Raw genomic sequence first — 23,288 nt, 5'->3', positions numbered from 1 at the left:
TGTGATATTATTTTCTGTCTCTCTCTTTTAAGTAAGCATATATACCATATATATATATATGTATGTATACCACTTCCTCTTTATCCATTCATCTATTGATGGACACTTAGGTTGTAAAGCTGTTATTTTTTTAAACTCTGTATTTTGATATAAGAATAATTAAGATATCTATTATATGCCTAACATTAGCTACTAAAAAAAATCTGGAAAGTTAAAATATGCTCTCTGCCCTGGACAATTTTCCAATTTTGTTAGGCAATCAACATGTGTGTGCTGAAAGCATTAGGTAATATCTATACAAGATGGGGGAGGGTGCACTAAATAGTAATGTACTTGGTAAGTGCCTTCGGTGGTCAGAGAGGGAATATATCAGAGTACAACCTGTCTAGTGAGGAAGGTGGGTTTTGAGTTAGGCCTCCAAGGTGCATAGACTGTGGTTAGGTAGAGAAGAGGAAATACAGCATTTCAGGTGAGATAAACAAATATAGCACAAGCTGGTAAAAATTATTTGAAATGGTATATAAATTGTCGAAATGGTCATTAAGGTCACCTGTCTTTTTTTTTTAAGATTTTATTTATTTGAGAGAGAGAATGAGATAGAGAGAGGGAGCATGCGAGGGGGGAGGGTCAGAGGGAGAAGCAAACAGCAGGGAGCCAGATGCAGGACTCAATCCTGAGACTCCAGGATCATGACCTGAGCCAAAAGCAGTTGTTCAACCAACTGAGCCACCCAGGCGCCCCAAGGTCACCTGTCTTTTTCAAAAGACTCAATACTAGTGTTTGTTAAGACTTGTTTTCAGAGTTTGGTATGAGTTTTTTTCTCTCCCAAGCAGTGAGGATGAACATGTGTTTTTATTCAATTACGCAGCAGCGGGGGGATGACTAAAGTTAACTATCTGGTCTATTGAATGCCTGAAACTGTTCCTAAATTGTATCTTATTCCTGCAAGCAGGAACCAACTGAGAAATTAGGGAGGAAATTCCTTGAACAGAAGTGAGGCCAGGTTTTACTACCACCAGGGGGAGAGAGCATATAAAAAAGGACTAACCAGTTGGCAACCTTTTCTGAATCTTCAGAACAGCAATTGCCGGGGTCCCAGGCACTAAACTGGGGTTCTAGGGTCACAGCTTCTTAAGTTTGTATTCTTTGAAACAACCACATGCATGTATTTTTAGTGTTGTATTCTTTGAACCACATGTAGGAGCTTCTTCCAATAAGCTAATGAATTCCCACCTTAAACCATTCTAATTTACAACCTGATTCCACAGGCATCCTCCTTCTAACCAAACATTTTATGTACCAAAGGTTTAAAATCATTACAAAATTCCCAAATTTGAAAAAATTGGGCAAGTATCCGGCAGTTGAATTATTGGTCCCTTAGATCATTCAGCCTTTCAGAAGTACCCCAGCAGTGAACCCCTGGATTCCCTAGCTTCAAATTCCCGTTCACAGCCCTCCCTTCCGTCTTTCCTAGCCTTCACTCCCTCTGCAAAGCAAACTCTGTCCCTACCCTCCTGACCCAGAGTTACTTTGGAGGCGACACCGATTTCCTTGGCAGTCAGCCCCATGGCCAGCCAGCTGCCCTCCTAACCATGACCTCTAGACATTGCTCTCCTGGGCCAGATAAAGATTTGTTTTTTTACAGGGAGGGATGCGTGAAAAACTCAGTGCATTTGTCATCATGACATAATTTTAAGTACTAACCTTTCAGAACTACTAAAATTCTGAACATGAATTAGCTTGTGTAATCTTCATTAAAAAACTCCACACTAGGGATACCCCGGTGGTTCAACTGGTTAAGTTTCGGACTCTTCATTTCTGCTCAGGTCATGATCTTGGGGTCGTGGGATGGGCTCTGCAACCAGCCCAGAATCTGCTAGAGATTATCTCCCTCTCCCTCTGCTCCAAACCCTGCTATCTCTCTCAAATAAATAAAATCTTCCAAAACAAAAACAAAAACCCCAACAACAACAACAAACTCCACACCAGGGGCGACCGGGGTGGCTGAGTCGGTTACACTTCGGACACAATCTCAGCTCAGGTCTTGATTGCAGGGTCCTGAGTTCAAGCCCCATTGCAGTCCACGCTGGGTGTGGAGCCTACTTAAAAACAAAGAACAAACAAACCAAAACCAAACTCCTCGCCACAGGTGAAGGCACTGAGGCACAGAGCAATTAAGCCACTTGCCGAGTCCCAGAGCTAATCCACGGTGGGACATGGTATGCACCCTGCTGGGCTTGAGCCTGCGGGGCGCTAACTGCTACCAGCGCCGGGGAGACGCCAAGCAACGGTGGGAAGCGGGCCGCATAGATGTCGGCGCGGGTCACGCGGCCCACACTGAAACGCTCCCTACTCAGCTATCGCCCACGTTACGACTGCACAGCGCAGTCCAGGAGGGCGGGGGCTGTCGCCCCGCGGGGCGGCAGGTTACACACCGCCCCGCGTGAGGGTGTGCAGGCACGTGACCCGTGGCGTGTGGCGCGCTGCGCCCTGGGCGGGCCCGGACGGGCCGGGGGCGGGACCTGACGGGAGCCCCGCCCCGTCCCGGGCCAGTTAACTGGCGGCCGAGGCGCGGGCTCTTGCTCCGCGGTGCAGCGATCGGTGGAGGGGGCGACCTGGCAGGCACGGCAATGGCCACGGTGCGGGAGAAGGCGGCGGCGCTGAACCTCTCGGCTTTCCACAGCCCGGCGCAGAGGCCTCCGGGTAGGTGCTGAGGAGCGCTGTCCAGGGCGTGTGGGGGTCCCGGGGCGGGCCGGGGGCGGGGGGGTGGGGTGGCGCTCAGGCTGCGGTTCTCGCGCGGGACCCGGACTCCGCCGGGTCCAGCTTGCTCCGCGCGTCTGTAGCCACTCAGGCCAGCACTTCGTCCTGTCGGCGAATTGGGTCCCTCTCCTGTGGGTGCGCTTCGGCCGTCAGACCCCGCCGCCCTCAACAGCCCAGCTTTTTACTTAGTTCCCCAACTTGAACTTCGCCGCGCGCTCGTCAGTGGCCCGCTGCGTGCCAGGCGCTCTCACTAGGTCTCCAGACAGGCTCCACGTCGTTACTCGTAGCAAGCATATCTGGACTTGGATGGCTCTTTGCCTTCTGTCTTATCCACAAACCTCGACTCCACAATATGGCCAGGAACTGAGGCCTCTCTTGCCCACTCTGTTCTCCAGACATCCTGGGAGTGATGAGTGGTTTTTGTTCGACGGGAAGGAACTTGGCATAAAAAGTATTTGTTCGTTAAGTTTTCTGGATAAGCAGTATTTCAGTGAATAGAAGTTTTGAGTTTTTTTTTTTAATGGTTATATGACATTAGGAGAGACGTTGGTGAATTCTGCCACCAGCTTAATCATATCTTTGGGGGTAGTTTGCTTAGCCTTTGCTTTCTTTGAATATCCAAACGAATGGAATGGATGATCGGTTCTAAAATTCTGTTCCTAGCATATTGCAACTCAGTAAATAAAGATATTCAGACAACACAGCTTTTTTTTTTCTTTTTCTTTCTAGAGAAGTTAAACCTTTCCCCTTTCTGTAACTACTGTGTGGGGTGTTATAGGTTCCCTGTCTGACAGAAATTTTCCTTTAGAAAATGCCAACCAGTGAAACTGACTCCTTCCTCAAAGTGACAGTAGTCAGTGAATTGACTTAGGTCATTTGGGTGCATCTCAATGGCTCCAGTCTTGTGTTGACTTATAATTACTAATGCTCCTTTTAATCTTCAAACTGCTAATGATAAATTGTGATAGAGAACTACTTTTCTAGGAACAATCATAATATTGACCTTCTTCTGCCCCAATTTAAAGGATTCAGATAAGCATATGATGGCTACATTCAGAATTTCTCTTTGTTTTGCATTTTGAAGGGGAGGGATTCATTCATCGTTTGAGAATTCAAAATTGGAAACAGTCTTGGGAAATCTTTAGGCTTACTGAGTGAAAGAAATTGCCAACTTTTGTGTGATTAGAACCATAGCACCCTGCCTTCTCTAACAGCTGAAATACCAGTTCTGAGCTTTGGGCCTTTGTGAACAGGTTCTTTTTTTTTTTTTTTTTTTAAGATTTTATTTATTTATTTGAGAGAGAGAGAATGAGAGATAGAGAGCACGAGAGGGAAGAGGGTCAGAGGGAGAAGCAGACTCCCTGCTGAGCAGGGAGCCCGATGTGGGACTCGATCCCGGGACTCCAGGATCATGACCTGAGCCGAAGGCAGTCGCTTAACCAACTGAGCCACCCAGGCGTCCTGTGAACAGGTTCTTAGATGGCATAAGGGAATACGTATTCAAAATTAAGTAGGTGACTGTCAGAGGGAAGAGCTGAAGTGCTGGTTAGCAGATTTGAACCCAAGGAAAAGACCAGTTTCCTGCTCGGCAGGTGCAGTGGGCAGAGAAGGGCCCACTGCCTTTTTTCATTTGTTCGCTTGCTAGGGCTGGAAGCCTACCTGTTAGCATTTGTCAGTCCCTCTTCCACCTTTTAGTTCCCTGTCACAGCCCCAGGGAGCACAGTAATAGGAGCCTGTGCTTCTTGGTTCCTTGCTATTGGCTTTCTTTGTGCTCTGGCAAGCAGCTGTATTCGGTTCTCTACTGAATAGTTACTCTTCCGTGCCCTAAAGGGGCTGTAATGACCAGGGACCCGATTTATGTAGAAGAAATGAGTGCTATAAGCTAACCTTCAGCACTTACTTCGAAGATATTTGCCTTTTAATATAGACAAATGAGAAAGTGGTGTGTTACCCTGTTATCCCTTCATACTGTAACCTAATTCTTTGAATTCACCTGGTATCACTTTTCCAGAGAGCTCAAAGTACTTCCCATATGCTGTCTCATTAATCTGTAGGCAGTAAAGTAAGGGCCAATGCCTACTTGTGTGGATACTTCTCTTAATCTGTTTTAAAGTTGTTTTGTTTTGTTTTTTTAAGATTTTATTTATTTATTTGATAGAGACACAGTGAGAGAGGGAACACAAGCAGGGGGAGGGGGAGAGGGAGAAGCAGGCTTCCCGCTGAGCAGGGAGCCCGATGCGGGGCTCGATCCCAGGACCCTGAGACCACAACCTGAGCCAACGGCAGATGTTTAACGACTGAGCCACCCAGGCGCCCCTGAAGTTGTTCTTATTAGAAGAGATTTCTTTTACATATTTTACCTACTTGCAGCCTTCTTTTTAGAGGCAGTCTCAGGCTTCAGCCTGACATCTCTAATACCACATAAGAGGAAAACAAACTTTGGACTACCAAAACCAATATGCAGTAAAAGCATTGCATATTGGTATCATTGTATAGCAAGTTTTTCCCACTCAGTCACAACTGCCTATATGAATGCCCAAAACTCAGTTCTCGGGGCGCCTGGGTGGCTCAGTTGGTTAAGCGACTGCCTTTGGCTCGTGTCATGATCCTGGAGTCCCGGGATCGAGTCCCACATCGGGCTCCCTGCTCAGCAGGGAGTCTGCTTCTCCCTCTGACCCTCCCCCCTCTCATGTGCTCTCTCTCTCTTTCTCACTCTCTCAAAATAAATAATAAATAAATCTTAAAAAAAAAAAAAACCTCAGGGCGCCTGGGTGGCTCAGTTGGTTAAGCGACTGCCTTCGGCTCAGGTCATGATCCTGGAGTCCTGGGATCGAGTCCCGCATCAGGCTCCCTGCTCAGCGGGGAGTCTGCTTCTCCCTCTGACCCTCTTCCCTCTCGTGCTCTCTATCTCTCATTCTCTCTCTCTCAAATAAATAAATAAAATCTTTAAAAAAATAAAACTCAGTTCTCTACATTTATGTATTTTCATAAGGTTTTGGTTAATGTCCAGTGGATGTAGTTCTTTTTTTTTTTTAAAGAAGTTAAGGCACATTTATTTTTTTTAATTTTTTTAAATTTATTTATTAGAGAATGAGAGATAGAAAGCACGAGAGGGAAGAGGGTCAGAGGGAGAAGCAGACTCCCCGCTGAGCAGGGAGCCCAATGCGGGACTTGATCCCAGGACTCCAGGATCATGACCTGAGCTGAAGGCAGTCGCTTAACCAACTGGGCCACCCAGGCGCCCCCAATAGATGTAGTTCTTTTCGTTGGTCTTGACAATTCTGAGTAACATTTTAAAACCTCTTGGAAAAAAAATTCTAAAATTCTGAAACAAATAATACATTGTGTTAAAAAAAAAAAAAGATAGTAGGAAGGGAAAAATGAAGGGGGGAAATCGGAGAGGGAGATGAACCATGAGAGACTATGGACTCTGAGAAACAAACTGAGGGTTCTAGAGGGGAGGTGGGTGAGGGAATGGGTTAGCCTGGTGATGGGTATTAAAGAGGGCATGTACTGAATGGAGCACTGGGTGTTATAGGCAAACAATGAATCATGGAACACTACATCAAAAACTAATGATGTAATGTATGGTGATTAACATAACGTAATAAAATTTAAAAAAATTCTCTTTAATCCTAAATGATTTAAGATTTTTTTAAAAAATATTTTAAGATTTTATTTATTTATTTGGGGCGCCTGGGTGGCTCAGTTGTTAAGCGTCTGCCTTCAGCTCAGGTCATGATCCCAGGGTCCTGGGATCGAGCCCCGCATCGGGCTCCCTGCTCGGTGGAAGCCTGCTTCTCCCTCTCCCGCTCCCCCTGCTTGTGTTCCCTCTTTAGCTGTGTCTCTCTCTGTCAAATAAATAAATAAAATCTTTTTAAAAAGGATTTTATTTATTTGAGAGAGAGCAGAGAGAGCGAGAGGGCACACATGAATGGGAGGAGGAGCAGTGGGAGTGGGAGAAGCAGGCCTCCCGCTGAGCAGGACCAATCCCAGGACCCCAAGATCATGACTGGAGCTGAAGGCAGGCACTCAACTGACTGAGCCACTAAATGACTTAGGATTTTTTTTTTATATAGATTATTTTTTTTAAGATTTTATTTATTTGACAGAGAGAGACACAGAGAGGGAAGACAAGCAGGGGGAGTGTGAGAAGGAGAAGCAGGCTTCTCGCCCAGCAGGGAGCCTGATGCGGGGCTCGATCCCAGGACCCTGGGATCATGACCTGAGCTGAAGGCAGATGCTTAACAACTGAGCCACCCAGGCGCGCCCCTAAATGACTTAGGATTTATATATTATTTTCTGATGAAGAGTTAAATCCTCTGGTATGTGACACATCCTTGTCTTATCTGCTAGCAGTCTTTATTTACTGAATTCTTTTCAAAGCTTGACATCATCAGGTGATATGAATAGTTAAAGGATAAACTCTTTGAAGGTAGGGACTCTGTCCCCTTAGTTCAGAGGAAGGAAGAAGTAGAATACCTTTCCTTTTCTTTTTACTTTTTATTTTTTTATTTTTACTTTTTAAAAAAATATTTGAGAGAGCAAGTGAGAGAGAACACAAGCAGGGTGAAGGGCAGAGGGAGAAGCAGACCCCCACTGAGCGGGGAGCCGGATGTGCGACTCAATCCCCAGACTCCGGGATCATGACCTAAGACAAAGGCAGACGCTTAACCGACTCAGCCACCCAGGCTCCCCTTTCTACTTTTTAAATAAACTTAGAATTTTCTTTTTGTTTTTAAGATTTTATTTATTTGACAGAGAGAGACACAGCGAGAGAGGGAACACAAGCAAGGGGAGTGGGAGAGGGAGAAGCAGGCTTCCCGCTGAGCAGGGAGCCCGATGTGGGGCTCGATCCCAGGACCCTGGGATCATGACCTGAGCTGAAGACAGACGCCTAATGACTGAGCCACTCAGGTGCCCCAAACTTAGAATTTTAGAATAGATTTAGATTTACAAAAAAGTCATGAAGTTGGTATATAGAGTTACCACCCACATGCCCTTCACTCATTTTCCCTTACTATTAACATCTTACGTTAGTATAGTACATTTGTCACAATTAATGAACCAATGTTAACACATAATTATTAACTGAAGTCCATACTTTATTCAGATTTCCTTAATTTTTTTTAAAGATTTTTTATTTATTTATTTGAGAGAGAGAGAGCATGAGAGGGTGGAGGGTCAGAGGGAGAAGCAGACTCCCTGCTGAGCAGGGAGGCCGATGCGGGACTCCATCCCAGGACTCCAGGATCATGACCTGAGCTGAAGGCTGTTGCTTAACCAACTGAGCCACCCAGGCGCCCCAGGATTTCCTCAATTTTTGCCTAATGTTCTTTTTCTGTTCCAGGATCCCGTTCAGGATATTACATTACATCGAGTCCTTAGGCTCTCCTAGATTGTGACAGTTTCCCATTTTGTTTTGAGTTATACATCTGTTCATTGCTGGGTACTGATGGTGGCCACTTTACGTATATTGTCTCCTATGATCCTCCCAGTAACTGAGAGAAGTGGACCCGGCTCTGTTTTGCCACAGAAAAGTTACGCTGTTTGCCCAAGATTGCATTACTAGTAAATGATGGAGCCAAGAATAGAACCCAGGGATCTGGGACTCCAGAACACATGCTTTTGTCTTACTCTTTGTATCCACAGAAACTAGCCCTGTGCCTGCTGCAGTAACACAAGTTTTCGTGTCCTAATTTATTCAGTTAACCCACAGTTTCTGAACTCTGGGCACTGTTGACATTTTCTTTGTCGTGGGGGCTGGCCTGTGTTTAGGAGTGTCCCTAGCCCCTCTACTCACTAAATGCCAGGAGCACTTCCCCTTCCTCAGCTTGTGACAACGAGGAATGTCTCCAGACACTGCCAAATATCTAGTTGGGAGTAAAATCATCCACTAAGAACCACTGCATTAACTCTCCTTTAAAAATTTTTAGTAGTTGGCAATCATCTACAACCCACAAGTATCGAATAACCAAATGTATTATGTGAGGCGGTCTATAAGGCAATTAAATAATTTAAACTTTTGCAAACTATAAGGACATTTGAAAAAAAAGAAGGCACTAGCTCACTGTTCAGGTTTTGTGGAAAATTGCCTAACATGAGCTAGCTGAATTTTTTTTTTTTTTTCCTGTGGGGTGGGGACAGTCTAATGCCCGAGAATGAAAAGGAGATTGTTACATGTTCATTTAGAAGTAGCATTTTTTTTCATAATTCTCTGTGTGTTTACCTTGCATTGGGATCCACTTTTATAATGTGTATATGATCTTCTAAGGAGGTGAATAATCCTACTAATTTGAAGTGATCATAGAATCGTTTTTGCCCATAAGTAGGTTTCACCAGCAGGGCCGTAGTAGATATGTTACACAGATCATAGATAAAGCTGATTATCCTTTTGTAACCTTTTTTTTTTTTTTAAGATTTTATTTATTTGAGAGAGAGAATGAGAGAGAGAGAGAGAGAGAGAGAGAGAGAGAGCATGAGGGGGGGGAGGGTCAGAGGGAGAAGCAGACTCCCCGCTGAGCAGGGAGCCTGATTTGGGACTCGATCCCAGGACTCCACGATCATGACCTGAGCCGAAGGCAGTCGCTTAACCAACTGAGCCACCCAAGCGCCCTCCTTTTGTAACTTTTGAATAAATGTAATTTCTTGACACATCTGCCTTATGACTTGATTTTTAAGGAATTATTATGTGATTATTTAGTGTGTATTTATAGAAGGGAAGATAATTATTAGCATCACATATATATATCAGAGTTCAACATTAGAAATTTAACTTTTTTATTGTTGGTAAATTTTGGGTAGATTTCAAATACATGCAGAGGACAGGTCTTGGTTTTGAAAAATAACTATTGCTTTCAAGCGAATAAAGATGAGTGCTTGAAAAATGAATGTTAACTAGCCGAGGTTTATATAGTGCTTACAAGCATGTATAGTATGTTAAGTTTAAAACAATCTCTGAACCTCTTGTTAGGTCACCTTCCAAAAAAGCTTTTTATCTGATAAGGTCACATTTGTTTCTATGCCTCACTTCTTACCATATTTTATGTGGTGTTCAATGTCCATATCTAAATGGAGATGGGTAGAATTTCAGTCTCTAAAATCCTATAATCAGATGTTTAGACCTGAAACCAACCTTAAACACAGTGTTCAGCTCTTGTATCAGTAAATGAAGAAACCAGCCTATAGAGGTTAATTCTCTTATCCCAGGTTATCACAGCTAATCTCTAGAGTCTTTGATCCTTTCATCATGATGCTTTTAGAACATTCTTGACCAAATGTAAATAAGGAATCATCAAGATGCAAATAGTGATGAATTTTAATTAATTAATTTTAGAGAGGGGTGGGAGGGCGTTGGGGCAGGAGCAGAGGGAGAGAGAGAATCTCAAGCAGGTTCCACACCCCCAGCACAGAGCCAGCCCGATGTATGGCTCCATCTCACAACCCTGAGATCATGACCTGAGCCAAAATCAAGAGTCGGACACTTAACTGACTGGGGCACCTGGGTTAATAAGGTGAGCATCACTAATAATTAGGTAGTGATGAATTTTAAAGAAATGTCTAGCTCATATGCAAGTGAGGGCTGAGGACAAGCTGAAGCTGAAATTCTGATGCTAGACTTACAAAGCACTCTTTGTCTACTTCTGGTCTCTTGAATCCTGTTTAGAAGTCACAGTAATTTGTCTCACTGTTATACCCGTATTCATTTCAACTCTTAGATGATGATAAATAAATTTCAAACCAGCATGTGGGGGATCTGTGTTCAACTGGTGAAGTCAGCATTAAAAAAACAGGTTATCCTGGTGTGGGTTTTGGCACATGTACTTGTCAAGTGCGGGCTATATTATGTATTAAAGTATCTGTATGAACATGAGCTAGTTTGGGTCTGTGGGTGGTGGTGCTTAAGGGGAAATATCCCAGGATGCAGTGTTGGGAATTAATGGTCAGTGAGAACAGAGGGGACCTGAAAGGGCTGAATTGTATCATGCCTGGAGGACTCTGGAAACACTGCATAGCTCACAGGTGCCTACCATCCTGCTGTAACCTGTTCTTTAATCTTTTATACCATGTTATCCAACCTGCAGAACTTCCTGATTTCCCATATTTAAGCAGCAAGTTAATATGTGGAAATTTATTCTTCTTACTTCCCCTCTGAAGATTAGCCTTTTCCGTGTCACTGAAGCTGTGTATCCCTTCCCTCCCACCCCCTTCTGTTGTCTTACTGATCTCCAATTAGTAAGTGACTCAGCCTTAATTTTTAGGATTTGTATACCTACCGACTTGTAGCTCAACTCTTATGACTGAGGTGTATCAAATTTAATACCATTACCAGCCCAGAAGTATATTTCACTGCTACTTAAAAGTCCCTCTGATCTCTACAAGTTTGAATCTTACTTTCCTCTTCTCTCCTACTCCTGTGTGTTGTGACTAGTATATATTATAGAATTTATGATAACCTACTTTATTTTAGGACTAATGGCTACTGTTTTTATTTATTTATTTATTGGTTTATTTAATGACTGATTTTTTTTTAAGGTTTTATTTATATATTAGAGAGAGAGCATGAGCAGGGGAGAGGGGCAGAGGGAGAGGGAGAAGCAGACTCCCTGCTGAGCAAGGAGGCCATCATGGGGCTCGATCCCAGGACCCTGAGATCATGACCCGAGCTAAAGGCAGATGCTTAACCGACTGAGCCACCCAGGCGCCCATGACTGCTGTTTTTAAATAGCTTTGCTAAGGGTTCACAATGTGTTTTTTTTTTTTTAGGACTCACAGATCTTAAAGTTGTTTTGTTTCTTCTAATCTCATTGGCACACTTAAAGCTCCTTCACTTAATCCAAGTCTTCAGTGAAAAGTTGATGCTAAAACTGGTGACTTAATATATTTATATTTGAGTCCTAGAAAAAGTATATGTTTACTACTTGTGAAACTGGGTTTGTTTAACTCATGAACCTCAATCTCCTCAAAGTAAGATTATTAATAAGTATTTCAGAGAAGTTTATCAGAAGACAGAGCTTGTCATATTTAAGTACTCAAATATTAGTTGTTATTAGTGATAATATGAAGATTTGAAAAAAGACTAAAGAGCAGACATTAAGTTCATTTAAATCCGGTTATAATCTCTAATAGTTTAAGAAGTTAAGAATATTAACCTTGAACACTCCTTTTAATTAGTTATTGTGGCTGGAAACAGCACAGCTACTCCTAGGTTCTAGACACCAGGAATGACCTGGATAGATTTTGAGATTTCCTTAAATGCTCCATTCTGGCTCTATTCAGTAGATATTAAATACTGTGCCAGTAGTAAATCTATTTCCACCTTGGTTTATCTAGTTGATTCTCCATAATTCAGTCCTTAAAACTGCTCACATGATATTTAGAAAACTGGCATCAATTACCTTCTTTGTTTAGTACTGGATTATGAAGTATCTTGAATTTTATTTTTTTAAACGAATACTAGCAATTTTATTTTTTTATTTTTTTTAAGATTTTATTTATTTATTAGAGAGAGAGAGAGATCATGAGCAGGGGGGAAGGGTAGAGGGAGAAGCAGACTCCCCGCTGAGCAGGGAGCCCGTTGCGGGACTTGATCCCAGGAACCTGGGATCATGACCTGAGCTGAAGGCAGACGCCCAACCGACTGAGCCACCCAGGTGCCCAGTATCTTGAATTTTAAAATATAAAAACAGTCTTGCTGATTATTTTAAACTAACATAATAATTGGTAGATAGTTAAACTACCCATCTATTTTTGGTCTGGGAAGTATACAAATAAATAGTAAAGGGCTTTATGTGTGTGCATGTGTGTATGTTAGTAATTTTCCTGGTGAAGATGTTAAAATTTCTAGTAGCACAAAATGACACTGTAAGTGAATACCCAGTATGATGGTTCACTATGATTCTTTTATTTATTATAATACAAAAGATGAATTCCAAATGACCCACTTAAAATTTATGACCCTAGTACATTAAGTGGAGTTTTAATGTCCTTCAGGAACTTATCTTTGCCTTCATCTCATACATTCTATAAGGCAGGAAGGTAATTTCAGGTAGCAGTTTCTTTAATTATATCTCCCCTTATTCCTTACAGTTTTACTGATGCATAGTTTTCCTTTTTACACAACCTTAGGGGAAGTAATAAGTTTTCAACTTCTCTGTCAGAGTATCCTAAAAATAAAGGAAGTAAGACACCTAACAAAACCGGGGGCTTGAAAACTAGAACCACTGAATATTCAGAGGATCATTGAAAAGTGTAACACATAAAAAGGCATACTCTGTTTATGTAAAAAGCCAGCCAGCCAGCCAGCCAGCCAGCCAGCCAACAAGCTGATGATTAGCTAGACTCTGTTCCATCAGCTTATTAAAACTAAGGTCCACTTTTTTTCCTTTTAATTGTTTCTCCTTTTCTTTGTAGTTTTGCCAAATATCCACTTATTACAATGAGGGAAAATGTGATAAATCTTTGAAAGCATGTTTTCTTTCTTTTCTGTTTTGCTAAAATCTTGCTCAGTTTCTATGCTTTTCCTACCTTTTGGTAGGCTGTGAGCTCCTATTGGGCAGGAACCAGTTTTCCCTGTTACAAAGTACTTAACTTATAAGCTGCATAATAGGAAGCTTTAAAAATAGTAGTTTATTCCAACTCCTGTGTGTGTGTGTGTGTGTGTCTAAATGATACAGACCATGAACCAAATTCCAGTAGCACCTCTTACAACATAATGTCTGGAAGTTACATTTAACCTCTGTGAATCTATTCTCCATTTCTCGAGTAGAGATTATGTCTACCTCATAGGGTTGCAAATGACCTAAATGTGAGGCGCTTAATAGAGTTCCAGTGCACATAATTAGTAGCTGCCACAAGGGCCTGCTTGATCTGCACTCCCCCACCCCAAAGACTGTTTCCACTCCCCTCTGGTCTCCCTTCCTCCCTCCCTGGTCACCTGCTCAGGCCATGCTGGCCTTGTTCCTCCTCTCCTGGCCAAGCACACTCGCTTCTCGGGCCTTTGTTCTTTCTGTTCTCTCTGCCCTTTCCCCAAATATCTGCACAGCTTGCTTCCTGGTTTTACTCAGGCTTCTGCTCAGATATCACCTTGTCAGATCTTTCCAGACATCCCCTCTAAAATAGTGTTCTCCTCTTCACCAGGCTTTATTTTTCTCCTAAGCACTCATCTAACACATACAAAGTAGAAGTCTGTGAGAACAGGGACTTTATTTTGCTCACCGATGTATCCAAGCCCATAAAACAGTGTTCAGCATATAGTAGGCACTACATTTTTGATGAGTTGTTACTGATTAAAAGTTCAATAACAAGCTAACCTCATAATTGTTCCTCATTAATAACTTTGGAAATTGCCACTTTTTGCTCAAGGATTGCTTAGACCTGATTATAAATGAATAAGATTACTCTGTGTTTTTCCCGTTGCAGGTTTCAGTGTGGCCCAGAAACCATTTGGAGCCACATATGTTTGGAGCAGCATTATAAACACGCTTCAAACACAGGTGCAGGTGAAAAAGCGAAGACACCATTTAAAAAGACACAATGACTGCTTTGTTGGTTCAGAAGCTGTGGATGTCATTTTTTCTCACCTAATTCAGAATAAATATTTTGGTGATGTGGATATTCCTCGGGCCAAAGTGGTGAGAGTGTGTCAAGCACTTATGGACTACAAAGTATTTGAAGCAGTTCCAACCAAAGTCTTTGGAAAAGACAAAAAACCTACATTTGAAGATAGTAGTTGCAGCCTTTATAGATTCATAACCATACCTAATCAAGACAGTCAGTTAGGCAAAGAGAATAAGCGATATTCACCTTCCAGGTTAGTATATAATGTTAGATTATCCTGGGGATATTGGCAGGATTTCATCAACTTTTTAGCGAGAGGCTGACTGGCTTTATGTTATTTTGGAAATTGTAAATTAGGATAACATCTGGGTCTGTGGGGAAATTCGATAAAATACAGTGAATTTCTATTTATTTGGTATCTCCTGGAATTCCTATTTATTCATATTTTATATTTAGCAGAAATAATCAACAAACCTTGATTTTATTTCTGCATCAATTTACAATTATAGTATAAAAATATGTTAGCGAGTTTATACACAAAGTGGTATGAGAACAGAAAAGGTGAAGGAAAGCAGGTGGGTTATCACTAGAATCCAGGACATGGCAGATGTGAAGTATGAAAGGCATGTGGGACCTATAATGCAGAGGATTTTATATGACATATGACATAAGGAGTTTGCAATCAATCATACAGATGTTGGGGAGGCCACAGAAAATGACACTGAATCTCAGAAAGGTCTTCCTGGCAGCCATACGGACAGCCTAACTGGGAGAGCCAGTTAGGAATCTATTGCAGTATTGCCATCTGCAGATGAGGGTGAAGTGAGCAGCAGTGGTGAAGAAGGAATCATGTCAAGGGAGACTGGGGGACAGAATTGTAGAACCCAGTGCTTGAAATAGATGTATGTGATGAGTACATAATTAACTTGGTTGTTTGTCATAAAATAAAATGTTTCCCTTTTATTTCCTTCAGCTAAACTGTATAGAAGTGACCATGTAACTGAAGCTCTTATAATTCAGATCTGACCCAAAGAGTTTTAGTGTTACCGACTTTCAATTATTTATTTATTTTTTAAGTTTTATTTATTTATTTGAGAGAGAGAGCAAGCACAAGGAGGGGGAAGGGTGGGTGGAGGGAGAGGAGAAGCAGGCTCCCCACCAAGCAGGGAGCCCCGACGTGGGGCTCGATCCCAGGACCTTGAGATCATGACCTGACCTGAAGGCAGATGCTTAACCAACTGAGCCACCCAGGCGCCCCTTTCAATTATTTTTAATGTATAGTGTATCAAATATTGTGTATTTTTAGTGTATTTAGTGTATCAAATATCTTTTTTTTTAAAGATTGTTTATTTATTTATTTGACAGAGAGAGACACAGCGAGAGAGGGAACACAAGCAGGGGGAATGGGAGAGGGAGAAGCAGGCCTCCCGCTGAGCAGGGAGCCTGATGCGGGGCTCGATCCCAGGACCCTGGGATCATGACCTGAGCCGACGGCAGACGCTTAACAACTGAGCCACCCAGGCGCCCCTGTATCAAATATCTTAATGTCTTAACTTTCAAGACTCTCTATTTAAAAGATGATAACATTTGCCTCACTATATAGGAAGGATTTTGCCATATCGGCAAAATCATTGCTTTCCAAATGCAAGTCCACATTCTTTATGTGAAACACACATAAAGGGGCCACATGCATTTAGAAATTTGGAACTTTGGAAGTTTTAAAAAGATAATTTTGTAGATAGAACATATATTAGATAACAGTCCTATAGGGATCTGGGAGAGCATCTGGTAACTAAATGCATTAACATTTCTGCAGTGAAAAAAATACTCATACTAACTGGGATAAGTAAAGACTGTGCAGGACAGCTTACTCTCCCCCGGCCCCAGTAAAGTGAGGACAGGTTCTGTCACCATATGAGTTCTGAATAAACTTTAGATTTCTCACAGCCTTTGGGGTTTCAGGATTGTGGGTAAAGATTTATAGGTCTATATTTGGAAAATGATGAGCACTATCCACCAAAGAATGCCCCAGAAATAGAGATGTGATAAAAACAGTAAGCATAATGAAGTTTGGTTATGTTTTAAAATTGGAAATCAAAATTTTAGTCATCGAATTGCTTAAATCTAAATATTCAAAGAAAAATTTAGAGTATGTATATTTCGGCTCAAGAGGGAAGGTGGATGTTTTTGTATTCTACTCTTAGAGTTTGCATTTGTTGTGTTTTTGCTCTGAAATACATAAACTTTTTAGAAACTCAGTTCTCTGATGGTAAAGTATTTCTCTGGGCTTACTAAAATAAATTAATAATAATAAATAATACCAAAATAAATAAATTCATTTTAGGTATTCCGATCCATTATTTAAGTCATCTGATATCAAATCAGCAAGTTTAGAGGATCTGTGGGAAAATCTGAGTTTAAAGCCTACTAACTCCCCTCTTGTAAACATCTCTGCAACCTTGTCTCCACAAGGTAAGTAAAGATGATGCAAGTAAGAAATTTAGAAGACCAACTTCAGATAAAATTAGTTATTTAAAACTTTTCAATCTTAACCTTTATTAGAATTTAAATATTCAGAGCACAAAGAGTACACTGTGTATTAAAGCTGTTTATATTAAGTTTTAACAGAGGTCTATTATCTTCAACAAATAGATCAGTGTTGCAATTTTTGAAAACTGACTTTTGTCCTATCAGCTGGCAGAGGTTCAAGCTGCAGTGGTTTGCGTGCAGAGTTTTATTTATTTTAAATATACTCTCAGATACTTTTTTCTCTAACATTTTATGAGGTTAAATAAAATTTTGAAAATTACATTAGAACATTAACAGAACTCTTATATTCTTCCTTGTCTATGGCAATGGAATGCAGATTAATGACCGATTTCCACCTTCCCTCCCCCATCCCAGTTGTGGAAACCCTGAGTGGAATAATCTGCAGCCAATAGTTTCAGACCAGTTTTCAGATTGAATAATGAATCATTCTTTCTTCCAAAGTCCTTATTAACATGTTATATGACTTGATCTCTTATCTCTGCCATATTGCTTTTACAGTAAAAGAATGAAAAGAATTCCTGCTGTCCAAAGTCTGTTCTCCTACACTTTTAACAAATCTTGAATTGTTTTACTTTGTCATAAGAAACCACTTCATAAATAAGGTTGACTTTTTTTTCTCTTTTCTTTTTTTTTGCCAAAATTTATACCATAGACTTGCCTAGACAAATATCGTGGTATTTAGTAAATATTTTTACTTTTCACTTTGTCATTTTTCCTGTGTAGTTATTAATGAAGTATGGCAAGAAGAAACAATTGGACGTCTACTGCAGCTCGTGGACCTTCCACTTCTTGACTCCTTACTCAAACAGCAAGAGGTTGTATCTAAAGTTCCTCAGCCTAAGAGGCAACCTGACTTGGTCAACAGCAGTAACTATCTGGATCGAGGGATTCTGAAGGCTTACAGTGACTCTCAGTATGTGGAAATACATCTGTCTCAATAAATTGAGTGTGTAGGAAAGTCGTGGATAATTGTTTTAAGATAATCTTCTGAATTCTTCTGTCCACATGATCAGATATGCATTAGTCAGTTGATAATTATCAGGACTTGGGAAAGTGAAGACCAAAATCACCTTGGTCAAAATTAGAAAGAGATATAATTTTCATTATTTTTTTATATTTTTGCTTCTCACATAACCTACTTAACATCAAGTGAAAAAAATGATTCTATTCCATCTTCTTATCTTTGTTAAAATTTAGGGCTCTCCGGTCTTCAAAGGGACCTGGAACAAAATTAACAGATTTGGCAAATTCTTAGACTCATTTGACTACCTATACTTTTATGCTTCTCCAAAATACCTTGAATATGTATTTTTTTTAAAGATTTTATTTATTTATTTGACAGAGAGACAACCAGAGAGGGAACACAAGCAGGGGGAGTGGGAGAGGGAAAAGCAAGCTTCCCGTTGAGCAGGGAGCCCGATGCGGGGCTTGATCCCAGGACCCCGGGATCATGACCTGAGCCAAAGGCGGATGCTTAACGACTGAGCCACCCAGGCGCCCCTTGAATATGTATTTTTTAATTAACTAGTTTTATTGAAGAGATAGAATGAAAGTAACTCTTGCTCTAAGGCTTAACTTCAGGTGCTAAGGGAAGTATGATTTTTTTTTTTCCTTAAGGAAGAGTTCTGTATTCCTTATAACTTTGAAACTCTTTTCTTTTTTTTTTTTTAAAGATTTTATTTATTTATTGAGAGAGAGAGAGAGAATGGTAGAGAGCATGAGAGAGAGGAAGGTCAGAGGGAGAAGCAGACCCCCTGCTGAGCAGGGAGCCCGATGCGGGACTCGATCCCGGGACTCCAGGATCATGACCTGAGCCGAAGGCAGTCGCTCAACCAACTGAGCCACCCAGGCGCCCCTGAAACTCTTTTCTTAAGTAAAATTATTAAAGGTTAAAATCTTGTATTTTCTAGCTTATTTAATTTTTAATTACTTTGCCTCATGTTCAGTAGTTAGGGAGATGGGAATGTTTAAAAGGAATGCAACTTATATTTTTCGGTACTTCTTCACAAGTTCTACAGTCCAATGAACTATTAATAGTTGAATACCAAAAGGGAGTTTAAAACCTTATGCAGGGGGTGCCTGGGTGGCTCAGTCGTTAAGCGTCTGCCTTCGTTTCAGGTCATGATCCCAGCGTCCTGGGATAGAGCCACACATCGGGCTCCCTTCTCAGTGGGAAGCCTGCTTCTCCCTCCCACTCCCCCTGCTTCTGTTACCTCTCTTGCTGTCTCTCTTTCTATGTCAAATAAATAAATAAAATCTTAAATAAATAAAACATTACGCAAAAAAATAAAGTTAATCCTAACATACTAGTTATTGAACTCTGTGTGTATAATAGGATTATTTTTTTTTTTTAAGATTTTATTTATTTGACAGAGTTAGCGAGAGCAGAAACAAGCAGGGGGAGTGGGAAAGGGAGAAGCAGGCTTCCCGCTGAGCAGAGAGCCGTATGTGGGGCTCGATCCCAGGACACTGGGATCATGACCTGAGCTGAAGGCAGACGCTTAACTGACTGCAGGAGGATTATTATTCAACAAGAATTTAAATCATTATGATGAGCACTGAGGGAAAAAAAGATAAATAAAATTGAATAAATCACACCTATAATTCTTTTTTTTAAGGTGGGGGAGGGGCAGAGGACTAGAGAAAATCTTAAGCAGGCTCCACCTCCAGTATGGAGCCCAAGGTGAGGCTCGATCTCAGGCCCTGAGAGCATGACCTTTAGCTGAAATCAAGAGTTGGACATTTAACTGACTGAACCTCCCAGGTGCCCCACACACCTATAATTCTTTAAAAAAAAAAAAAAAGAATTTAAATCCCATTTCTATAATCTAGGTTTTTTTTTTTTAAGATTTTATTTTTAAGTAATCTCTACACCTATTATGGGGTTTGAACTCACAACTCCAATATCAAGAGTTGCATGCTCCACCGACTGAGCCAGCCAGATACCCCATATTTCTACGATCTAAAGTAACATATAAAAACATTTTATAATTACCTTACATTTTAAATACAGAATTAGAAATTGTGCTAGAAGTGACCTTGAAGATCATCTTGCTGCATCTTACTATGAACTTGAGGAAGCTGATGCACGGAAAGGTGACATGACCTGCCCAATATAATGCTCCTGGGTGGTGGCAGAATTAGTTGTCCTGAGTTCATAGCAGTAGAGCACATGGTTTTTCTTTTTTAAACTACATATAAAATAAATCATGTATATTAGCAAGTTGAATATTAAAAGTTATTCTAGAATTCTATTTCTTGAAATGTAACATTTTTCTGATTTACCCAGGTGGCATTTTATTAAAAATGGAAACTAAATACTTATTTTTGAAACCCTACCTTATCTTCCTCTGTTCTCTCCTGGCCAGAGTGAGAGATGATAGATCACAGAGTTCTGACATACACAACATCGTATTAGAAAAATACTGGCCTAGGAGTCAGATCTGGGATCTAGTCCTAACTGGGACCCTGAGCAAGTAACTTAGAGTTTCTGGGCCTCTGTTGTAAATTTAAGATTAGAGTTTGAATTTTGATATCCTTTTCAGTTTACATTGTAGTGGATAGCTTCTGTTTTCACTTCAAAAAAGAAAAAGACATATGAAGCCAAACTTTTTGTCTGTGATACATGATCTAGCTATATTTTAAAAAGAATTAAACACATCTATATCTAAGTGTATAGAAATTTATCCTCATGGCAAACTTGAAAGAGGTAGTAAATTAGGTATGGTGTGTATATTTGTTAGTTGCTTTTTAAAATAATTAAAATAATTTTTTAAAAAATAATTCTTTTTTCCCCCATAGGGAAGATGAATGGCTCTCTGCAGCAACTGATTGCTTAGAATACCTTCCAGACCAGATGGTGGTGGACATAAGCAGAAACTTTCCTGAGCAACCAGATAGGATAGACTTAGTGAAAGAACTTTTGTTTGATGCCATTGGCAAATATTACAGTAGTAGGGAACCTCTGTTAAATCACTTATCTGATGTTCATAATGGCATTGCAGAGCTCTTAGGTAAGTAAGATCTTACTGGATACTGGAATTTGTCTTTTGGAGGAAACAGGAAAAAGTTAATTATCCTCAAAATGAACCAAACTGCTTCAGGCTCGAAGTGGATCTGGATAAATCCATGGAAAGTATGTTTTTTCCAAACTTCTAAGGTTCATTTGGAAGGAGGCTTTACTAAGCTCTAAAGTTATGCAGGAACTTCTGGTTGGCACAGGAGAATGCTGCCCTAATTCACTGGAAGTTTAATAGGTATCGTGTGGCAGTTCTCTCTTTAGAAAACATTACCAACACCACCACTCTCCCCCGCTTCATTGTCTTCAAAATGGCAGACAGTCCCTCTACCAATGAGCCAGACTGTTCAACATGGTTTGTTGAAAACAAATTGTGGATTTCAGAGAATCCTTTCCATTTTTCTCAGGTAGAGTTGGATACATCAGAACTTTACACATAATGTACCCTTGAAATGTGTTGAATTAATGAAAAGCAGGCTGAGAATTTATTTACAAAGCCAAGAGTTTGATTTAACATCCTAAGATGATTATGACAAGGATTTAGGGTATCAGTTGCCAATTTGAGAATAGGCTGCCTTAATGGTTGGTATCGGTCATTTATTGTAATTCCTAGTTGTTTTGTTTTGCTTTTGAAAATAGTTTTGAGGGGCCCCTGAGTGGCTCAGTCAGTTAAGCGTCTGCCTTCTGCTCAGGTCATGGTCCCAGCATCCTGGGATGGAGCCCTACATCGGGCTCCGTCAGTGGGAGCCTGCTTCTCCCTCTCCTTCTGCCTGCTTACCTACTTGTAATCTCTCTCTCTCTGTCAAATAAGTAAATAAAATCTTAAAAAAAATAGTTTTGAGTAAGTTTAGTGTTTAGCTTCAGCTTTACCTTGAGTTTTGTTCCCTTTGATAGTCATATTTGGTCAAAATTAAAAGCAGTTTTTTCTTTTGGCTGAAGTGAACGGGAAGACTGAAATAGCATTAGAAGCCACTCAGCTCTTTCTAAAGCTTCTGGACTCCCAAAATAGAGAAGAATTTAGAAGACTACTGTATTTCATGGCTGTTGCAGCACATCCTTCTGAATTTAAATTACAGAAAGAAGTAAGTCTTTTGTCTAAATGTGAATTGTATTTGAGCAGCCTTAGTTCTTACAGGACCCACAAGTCAGATTATTTCACATCAGCATCAAATATGCTGAAATGAGTAATGACTATTAATATTCAACATTGCCTTTTATATTAAATTCATTCTTTTAAATATACACTATTGGGTTTGTTTTATTTTTATAGAGTGACAACCGAATGGTTGTGAAAAGGATATTCTCAAAAGCGATTGTTGACAATAAAAATTTATCTAAAGGCAAAACTGATCTTCTCGTACTCTTTTTAATGGATCATCAAAAAGATGTTTTTAAGGTAAAATTCTGAAAGTAGTTAAGTTGAGCTTATGTAATAGATCACTGGATTAAAATGCATTTGAATAATCTGTGTCCCTCTTTTTTTTTTTTTTTAAGATTCCAGGAACTCTACATAAAATTGTTAGTGTTAAGCTCATGGCCATTCAGAAAGGAAGAGATCCAAATAGAGATACAGGTAATCTGAGAGATACAATTTTCATGATCTTCCAAAGATAAATTCTTAGTGTTATTTGACAGTGTTTTGTTGCACTTGAATTTCAACTAAACTTTAAATTCCTCAGGGTTATCCAGACTTAGCAGAGAGCCTCCTTATGTCAAAAAGTAACTTGACCAGATTTAGACAGTCAGCAGTGCTTAGCATCTTCAATGCATTTTATAAACTGGGGAATAAGAATATAAATGTAAAAATATTGCTTATTTTTTTTAGTTAAATCTGAGGAATAGATTCATTAACTGAACTTTTTACTTTTAAACATAAAGGATATATATATTGCCAGAGAATTGATCAAAGTGATTATTCTGACCATACACAGAAGACAACTAAGGATGAACTAATGAATTTACTAAAGACTATTGATGAGGATTCAAAACTGTCTGCCAAAGAGAAGAAAAAATTGCTAGGTCAGTTCTATAAGTGTCATCCAGACATCTTTATTGAGTATTTTGGAGACTGAGTTTTTAATGTCTGTATATAACTTATGTATTTTAATAATAAATTATGTATCCTAAATATCTAATCACACTTGTAATCTTAGATGTTCTAAATATGAAATTGTACTTAATAAAACATTTTTGTATAACCTTCTGTGTCTGAAACTGAGTATTAGATGGTGTATTGCTGTTAGATATTAACCTCTTTAGGGTGAGCTGATTTATAAGCACTATGCCCAATACTTTATAGAACATCATAGGAATTTAATGATATGACATTGCAGTGTTTACATAACAAAGTATTAAATAGTAAGGAAGTCTATAATTACAAGTTAATAGGAGTGTGGTTTTT

General features: G+C 40.2%; 1 protein-coding gene across 1 annotated transcript; it reads left to right on the top strand.

Moving 5' to 3' along the window:
* The first annotated feature begins 2,626 nt into the window (after positions 1-2,626).
* Positions 2,627-22,959, top strand: DEPDC7 (DEP domain containing 7). Its single transcript, XM_028087727.2, has 9 exons — positions 2,627-2,703; positions 14,182-14,572; positions 16,664-16,791; positions 17,593-17,782; positions 20,671-20,882; positions 21,827-21,969; positions 22,158-22,283; positions 22,382-22,460; positions 22,766-22,959. Exons 1-9 carry the CDS (start codon positions 2,631-2,633, stop codon positions 22,957-22,959), a joined length of 1,536 nt encoding a protein of 511 aa, XP_027943528.1. The 5' UTR covers positions 2,627-2,630.
* Positions 22,960-23,288: the final 329 nt, after the last annotated feature.

Source organism: Eumetopias jubatus, unplaced genomic scaffold (genome assembly GCF_037043125.1).
Source record: "Eumetopias jubatus isolate StellerSeaLion01/CBP00866 unplaced genomic scaffold, mEumJub1_p1.0 scaffold_13, whole genome shotgun sequence".
Classification (NCBI taxonomy): Eukaryota; Metazoa; Chordata; class Mammalia; order Carnivora; family Otariidae; genus Eumetopias; species Eumetopias jubatus.
The sequence above is the reverse complement of the archived record's forward strand: the minus strand, read 5'-3'. Positions and strand labels throughout refer to the sequence as shown.

Coding starts and splice junctions, on each gene's coding strand:
- DEPDC7 (XM_028087727.2), top strand. CDS start 2,631: ATGGCCACGGTGCGGGAGAAGGCGGCGGCGCTGAACCTCTCGGCTTTC. Junction 16,792..17,592: donor TGCAACCTTGTCTCCACAAG/GTAAGTAAAGAT, acceptor TTTCCTGTGTAG/TTATTAATGAAGTATGGCAA. Junction 22,461..22,765: donor AGATCCAAATAGAGATACAG/GTAATCTGAGAG, acceptor TTAAACATAAAG/GATATATATATTGCCAGAGA.